This window comes from Habropoda laboriosa, unplaced genomic scaffold (assembly GCF_001263275.1).
Source record: "Habropoda laboriosa isolate 0110345459 unplaced genomic scaffold, ASM126327v1 scaffold334, whole genome shotgun sequence".
Lineage (NCBI taxonomy): Eukaryota > Metazoa > Arthropoda > Insecta > Hymenoptera > Apidae > Habropoda > Habropoda laboriosa.
The window spans coordinates 46,961-55,520 of NW_017100493.1; the positions used below are offsets into that span (position 1 = coordinate 46,961).

The following is an 8,560-nucleotide window of genomic DNA, read 5'->3' on the forward strand; positions in this document are numbered from 1 at the left end:
GTCCGGCGGCCCTAATTCCCGCGTTGTTCGAGGGAGCACTGTAGTCTATTTATTCAAGTTGAGTTTACAATCTGAGGTCGTTGAAAATGCTGAATGTAACTTTTACCAGTGACATTCTTGTCTTATATATTATAGTAACCGTAAGTTCGTTACCATTTCCTTCGTATTTCGTATACTTATTATAATTTTTTAACAAAGCTTCAGACGACCTATTTCTGTATAATATTTTTTCCTTACTTATACCCATAGAACACACTGACAAAATTAGATCCGAAAAAACTGAGACGCCCTGTTTATGAGGAATTCATAATAAAATTAAAAAACTATCAAAATGTTAACACTAATGCAGATTTCAACTCAAACAGGCCTGAGTTTGTGGGTGAGGGGCACAAAAGTAAAAAGGTATAAGCACGTGTGAGATAAAATATAGCCTTTGTTTAGACGCCACCTATTACTTGGGTATTCATACTCGGATATACAATTTTTAAGAAATAGCAAACATGCAGTTTCGAGATTTAGTGGGAACAATTCTGTGATATTTAAATAGGTATTACTGTACATTGGTTTCAAATTAAGATATTTTGTAAAACTTTTGTTAATCGTAGCATTTCTATTAAATTGTTCATCGAAGTGCACGTACCTATACATTTCTCCGTAGACGTTCATTTTACGTTTACGAAAAACACAACCATCGTTGAATTCGGAAATGCTAATAATTTAGAATAATCTTATTAGGAATGTTAGCAATATTCTGACAAAATGATTTTGCGGCACAAATTGTGCAAAAAGAAGGTACACTACCGGCCAAAAGTTTGGAATCACTTCCCACTTTTCATCAATATTAAATCTGCTGCTAATTTTTTATAGATTTGAAGTTTATCTCAATTCTACTTTTATCAATTTATCTCATATCAATTCATTCGAATGATAAAAAATTCTCAAAGTCGCTGACTTTTTTCTGGAAATTTTTGTGTAAATTGTAATGCTCGGTGATTCCAAACTTTTGGCCGGTAGTGTATGCAGTTTTACGCAATCCGAAAATTATATCTGAAGATATAATCTTATTTATTGGCTTCATTATGATTAATAACATGCAATATAAGTAAATTTGGTTCGAGTGTAACTCCTAATTGCGATGATGATGTACTTGTGACAAAAGACTGTTTTATCATAGATAACCATCATAGTGTCGTTTGTGTTTCGACGATTTAGATTTGCATTGTATCATTTTATTGCGCAAAAGTTTGCCCTCCTTGTGCTCCTCTGGAACTTTCAGACAACCAATAGTGAAAAACTCTATACTGGCACCATGCGAGTCGTTGTTCATATCGGTGAATATATTTCGTACATTTACATTGTACGTGCATTCACCTTGCAGATGTCGCATCTCGAGATACGGTATCTGTAAATAACGTAACGATCGATTTCTGGCGATTAAAAATATTTTCAATTAGTATGACATAGTTTCCATAATTTAATGTAATTAATTAAATACTAAAAGAATTGGTTTTGACGGTAAGGAATGAAAAAATGTTTCAGTTTCATAAATCTCTGATACACCAAGAGTTAATAAATCTCTGGTATACCAATGACACTTCCATTGAAACTTAAGTTACATACTGTCCGACAAACCTAAAGTGAAGCTTCTGACGTCACACAGGGCCTAAAAGTGGGAGATGTAGGGGAACTTGCGACTTGTAAGCCAATAGGGATAGAATAAGGCTATCGCAGTTACTCTTAGGTCTTTCTGAGGCTTCCTTTACAATAACAATTTATTGTGTATGAATCGCTTAGAAATTAACCTCTGCGCTATTAAATATGCCTTACGCGCCAACGTAGGTAAGAGGACAAGGCGACCAAATAATTTTCAGTTTTCCGTTCTTTTATCAGCGTGTTACATTATCGACAGCTGACTTAAATTCGTTTTTCTAAGTCTAAACCATTTACCTACAACGCAACTTCCCCTCAAACGCCGGCAGTGTAAGACCCAAGAGTAGTGGGGATGACCTGAACCGCCTATTTTGCCTTCATTTTGCTAGGCTGTGACGTCAGAGGCTTCACTTTAGGTTTGTCGGACAGTACATAAGACAGAAAATGAGGAGGCAAGGACAAAATTATGTTCGTGCAAATGAAATGTCGGTTTTTTCAACAGCTAAAATCGGCGGTTCGATACCATATATTAAATTTTGTCAGACCATAAATTTTTGTACACAATAGTCAAGGAGAAGGAATTTGCTGCAGTTCACGTGCACTTGTTGAATAGTAAAATATTTATAATACAATTTTTTGGACATTATTATCTAACGTGATGAATAATCGAGATACATATTTACGTAATTTTCTTATATAAGTTTAAACTTGGAAAAACTGCGGTAAAAATTGCTGAAAGTATAAATTTAGCATTTGAAGAAGGTTATGTAAATGTTGGGACACTTCAACGTTGATGCGCAAAATTCAAGTTTGGTGATCTAAAATCCTTCATTGGAGCAGATAAGGCTGTCGATGGTAACGTTTTAAGAAAAAATGTTGAAAACAATTCACGGTAAAGAATATGAAATTTTGCTACATCCACCTCTATTCATTAGACCATTCCCCAACAAATTACGATTTCTTGAAACACCTGAACAATTTTATTAAGAAATATTATTATTAAGAATTATTCTGAAATGAAAACGCTGTAAAAGTATTCAAAGACTAATGATTTTTATAAATTTGGAATAATGGAAAAATTGGAAAAAAAGACGTTTCATATACCCCAAACTATGTATTAGGTCATCCCATAAGTTCGTGTCGAATTTTATGATTTAGATGAATATTTCCAACGAGCCTTTAAATTTGATAAAAATAGTGTAACCTTATTCTCATGCCACAAATTCTTCCTATTTTTTTGGTAAGATCATTATATCGTCGCTGTAGAATTTCCTTGGATTTTCATTCAAATATTTTTCGCTTTCGGCACGAACTTATGGGATGACCTAATATAATACAAAAGAAGCACAGTAGAAAGGAATTATACAGAGTATTTAGCAACAAGTGGGAGAAATTTTAACGGGCGATTTTAGACGACAAAAGAATATAAGTATAAAGTTACCTTAAGTTAATCGTCTAAAAAGGTGACAAATTAGTTTCCTTTTAGACTAGTTATCCTTTTCTAGGATAACAACATAACAATTTAAACATAGATTTCGTTCTATATCAAAAAAACATGTATGTATGTACACTCCCATTCATAAATATTAGGAAATTTATTGAATGTGAACTAGAGCTGAACAATCATTACAAAATTATTAAGATCAAAAAAGAAATTATTTAGTTTGGAATTTTGTAGTATAAGGAGCACATATATTTTTACTGATATATCGTCACCTTAATACTACCACTAGATAATTCATACTCCATAAGTTCTAAAAAAAGGCAATATTTAGATTTTCCTTTTTTCACTGTACTTCCTTCCTTCATTTTTATAAATTGACATTCTCTAGATAAGTATATCAGAAGTCATATTTTCCTTGCAACTGTGGTATGTTAAAAGTAGACAACTCTAGCAGTATTTGGAAATATTGCTCACTTTAATAGTTTAATGTTTACTCCATGTTCAATGTTAAAACTCGGTTGATCTACTAATGAGTTTAAGATGTCTAGTTGTAGTATTAAGGTAACGATATGATACTAACTTAATCAATATAATACGTTCTGTACGAATATAATAGGTATCCTAATACTTATGAAAGAGTTCAAACAACCCTGAGTCATATGTGGTTCAGTGGACAGTGAACATGTTAAACTTTCCCACTTAAAAATCTCATGGAGCAAGTTTTGATATGCTCTTGTGGATTTTAGCGAGTAGTATCAGACCCTTAGGTTGATTTTTAATTGTTTGTAACAATTAACTGTACATTTCCAAATTTGTTGCAATACGTTATCATAAACTGAAAAAGAACACGCGCCGCACATCTGCGGTGTTACGAATCGCGATATGTTTGTTGGGAAACCGATAATTGTCCCTCTTTTTGAGTCAGACCATTTAAGGAATATGTCTAGGCTTACTGATAGGAAAATTGCGTGTGGTGTCGTGTGGGGTTCGCTATTTTATAAACTACGTGTGTGTTGTGATTGGTGGTGTGAAAACTGTCGTAGGTGGTGGAAGTGTATGGTGATTGGTTTTTTCGGTGTGTTTGGGGTGTGTCTGGTTCGAATTTGTTGTATTGCTTGTTGGAGGTCTGTTTATGATCTTAGGTCAGGTGGTGTTCAGGTGTGAGAGGCGTCGAGTTTTTGGGTGTCGTAAAATAATTTTCGTGCCGGCTAGGACCTCGCTTTTTAGGACGCGCTGGTCTATCGGGAATACCGATGTATTGTTCGGCTCGTCGGTACGGCCGTCTGCTGGTGGTGTGAAAGTGGGGAATTTGTTCTTACATTTGTTATATTGCTTGTCTGAAATTGGTGATGTCGAAGGTCTGTTTTATGGCTTAGGGCATGTGGTGTCTAGGTGTGAGAGTCATCGAATTTTTGGTGTAATAAAGTAATTTGCCCATGCCAGCTAAGACCTCGCTTTTTAGAAGGTGCTGTCTATTGAAAATACCGATGTTATTGTTCGGCTCGTCGGTACGGCCGAAGAACCCAAGCGGCGTCTGTTACGCAGATACAAGAATCAGGACGCCGCATATACTATGTATGCGGCGCTGGTAGCGAACATGTTAAATCATTGTTCGTCTTATTTTGTCGTTCAGAATCATCCCTTAAAATTTCATTCATCGGTATTGTAGTATCGTAATTTTAGGAAAGAGTAGTTTTATGAAAACGTGGCGAGCATGAGAGAGAAAGCGGGCGATGAGCGACGATAGCCAGGCCCAACGGGAAAAACTCCGGCGACGAGAGGCCGACGAAGGGCCTGGCTATAAAGTACGGCAGAGCCGCTTAACTTCTTGCTCACGAGCAAATTTCCCCTCCCGAGGTTCCCCCACTATGCGGTACGAACACGCAGAATATGTAGCATAAACCAACGGCAGTCGCTGGAGTTGTGGTGGGAGGACTCCTCGCGTCCTCCTCCCACCTCGACGCAATTGGAGCGAGACCATCTCAGTCGCATAGTGGGGGAACCTCGGGAGGGGAAATTTGCTCGTGAGCAAGAAGTTAAGCGACTCTGAAGTACGGCGTGCGAGGGATGAATTCACAGTGTGTTTAGAAAAGTCGAAAAGCGTGTGTCATAGTATTATAGTTATTCTTATTTTTTGTTAAATAAACATCTATTTATTTATATTTCTAATTCCACAGTATACATACCTGTAAAGCAAAACAGTAATTCCAGTTTGAACGAAGGAAGGTAAGTCGACAAAAAATTGTACAAACAATTGAAAAAGTAAATTGAAAACGATTGCTCAATTTAAACAATCATTGCAGGGCGAGTTTTTGTAAATTTATAAATAGGCAATACCTGAGTAATTTTCCAGAAAGTTTTCTTTTCACGGGCTGAGTGCTTTTCCTGCGAGATCGAACAGAATTCCTCTCTCCAGGAGACGTTGTACGCCTTTGCTTCGTGGTACATTGGCCAAACCAAATGTACCTTGACCTTTCCGCAGTGACAAGTCATTCGACGCAGATGAAGTCCATCTTGGTATCGTTCGCACCTGCGAGAATGCGTCCCGACGTCGGCTTCAATGAAAGGGCACTTCTTCGTTTCTTATTCTGATTATTATGCTCGACAGAGATACCGGTAGCAGATGAAAGAACAGTAGTTTGGAGTTTCATCTTACCGTATGTCATGTAGTCGGTGCTATTGAAAACTTTTGAGGCCTTCCGCGATGCTAACCGCCGATTTCCGTACAATGCGACAGCTTGCACTTGAAGAAAGTACTGACACTTCAGCTCCAAGTTTTTCAATTCGTAGCAAGTTTTATCCTGAAATTTAACGAATAGAAAATCATTTTTATCGAAACGAGTCGTAATAGTCGTACATATGTACACTACCGGCCAAAAGTTTGGAATCACCTCTCACTTTTCATCAATATTAAATCTGCTGCTAATTTTTTATAGATCTGAAGTTTATCTCAATACTACATTTAGCAATTTATCTCATATCAATTGATTCGAACGATAAAAAATTCTCAAAATCGCTAACTTCTTTCTGGAAATTTTTATATAAATTACAATGCTCAGTGATTCCAAACTTTTGGCCGGTAGCGTATATATAGGATTATCCAAATTGAGTGTCACATCTTCTGAGATTTGTATGGTTTCTTCATTTTAACACAAAGTCTACTTTATGGCATTAATTACGAAAGACAATATCATTCAAGTGTCCTCCTCGGCTTGTTTTCATGAGCCCGATACGTTTGACCCAATTTTCTATTACATTTTCACATAACTGAAATTCCATTTCATTAATGGCGGCTGTGATATTGTTTTTCAGCTCGTCAATAGTCTTTGGATTATTAGCGTAGACTTTACTTTTCAAGAATCCCCATAGAAAAAAGTCTAATGGTGTTAAATCACACGATCTTGGTGGCCAATTGACGTCTCCTCCTCGTGAAATTACGCGTCCATTAAACATTTCCTTCAGCAGAGCAACTGTTTCCTCTGATGTGTGGCATGTGGCACCGTCTTGTTGGAATCAGATATCGTCCACGTTCATATTGTTCATTTTTGTTAATTATGTGAGGTGGTGGAACAGAAAGAAATCAATGTGACGATAACGCTGTTGGAAGATGTGACACTTAATTTGGATAACCCTGTACAAGTCATGTTAGAATACTGAAATTCTTCGGAGCATGCGAGAAAAAGTGTTATCGAGATAATACTTTCTAAAATTTCATTCAAACGTATAGTAAATGTAAAAATATAAGTAATCAATTTTCAACTGGTAAAAGTATATAATTCGTAAGGTTCGCAATTACATGTATAAGGCTAAGGGAGAAGGGTTTTCAACGGGGAGTCCATCAACTTGCATATAAGGAACCGTTCATTTTGAAAACACGTAACATCACTGAAATTAAATATTTTTATTTAAACTAATTTCCATAATGTCCGATACACTTTTGCTAACGTATTACAGGAGCACTAATTCCGCGTGCATAAAAATCCAAATCTCTAAGAGAACGAAAGACGCAAATGAATCTCCTCGATCCAAACCTAGTTTATACCCGAAAAAATCATGCTCACAGTTTGGTGGTCCACTTCGAAATTAATTCACTACAGTTTCTTAGAATCGGGTACCACTAACACTGCAAAGTCATATAGTAACGAAGTGGAGATCGTCCACCAAGAACTGAAGGTGCAGCAACCAGCCCTGGTCAACAGAAGAGGCCCTATCCTTTTTCGTGAAAACACTAGAGCGCACGTAGCAAGCACAATGGTACAAAAATTGCATCAACTGGGTATTGAAGTTCTACCTAATCCACCATATTCCCCTGATTTATCTCCAACTTTTTCACTTTTTCCGTTCACTGAACAATTTCCTCACACAAAATGATTTAGGAAACAGGAAGATATTTAAAACGCTTTTCGGCAGATTCTTTCTCTTAGAGTAAGGCAAAAGTATATCAAACATTATGAAAATTATCAGGGTAACCTAATAACATGTCATAATATGTCAGTAGTACGTTATAAATCTTTTATTAAATTAAGCAAAATAGGTCTTTAAGAAAATTTTCGTTATTTCGAAAGTATATCAACGGAATGTATTTTCTATAAAATATAGCTTGATGGCAACACTTGTGCATTTACAATACATAAAACTTACTTTGAGAACTGTTTTGTGGTAAAGGAGAATCGAGTCATTAGTCGGACCATGAACAAGACGACTCCAAAATACTTTGTAGAACGTAATTAGCACATCCGAGGCTGGTTTAATCCATCTCAAAGTGATACGCAATTGTCCACCTACTAGCCGTGCATCGGACAATGTTAAGTTTTGCGGTTCTTTAGGATTCCGTGGTTCTAAAAGGGACAAATTATCCTTTAAATTGATAACGCAATAATTACAAAAAGACTTGAAATTCTGTTTTCCTTCACTTCGAATGATCAAATGCAAACTAATGCTTTCATGCTTTTGAAATGGTCAACTTAACGTGCAATTAATTTCATTATAAATTCATCGTAAGTTTCTTTAATAAAAGACACTGTTAAAGACACAAAGTATGATTAAAGGGAAACTTCGGAAGTTGTAATTGCACGACAAACGATCGATGATTAAACTGAAAGGAGTTTAAACTACATATGATATAGATAACAATATATGATACTGCCAGTAGAAATGATATACGAACGAACATATCAACGACAGAACGACAAGTCGTAGTCATATCGAGCATCTTGAATCGAAAAACAGAATATTCGCAAATCCTTAACAGTGGTATACACATAAATATGTACAAATTTCTTGATAAGAAATAAGGTAAAGGTACCAGTAGTTGATCAGTCGATGCCTGAAGATACTCTTTAAGCCTTCTAGATGATGTAACAAGACTAATTTTTTAAAAAAGTTATGTTATAAAAATTTTAAAAACATATTTAAAAATTCAGTTATTGCTTCAGAAGTTGACCACTCTTAAAAATGAAAACACTA

At 35.8% G+C, this 8,560-nt stretch overlaps 1 protein-coding gene across 1 annotated transcript in view; it reads right to left on the bottom strand.

Moving 5' to 3' along the window:
* Positions 1-1,168: 1,168 nt before the first annotated feature.
* LOC108576075 (anosmin-1) overlaps positions 1,169-8,560 on the bottom strand; it is a 43,257-nt gene continuing 35,865 nt past the window's right edge. The window contains 4 exon segments of the mRNA XM_017938996.1: positions 1,169-1,402; positions 5,432-5,649; positions 5,751-5,895; positions 7,736-7,932. Coding sequence (XP_017794485.1) covers positions 1,169-1,402; positions 5,432-5,649; positions 5,751-5,895; positions 7,736-7,932 — 794 coding nt within the window.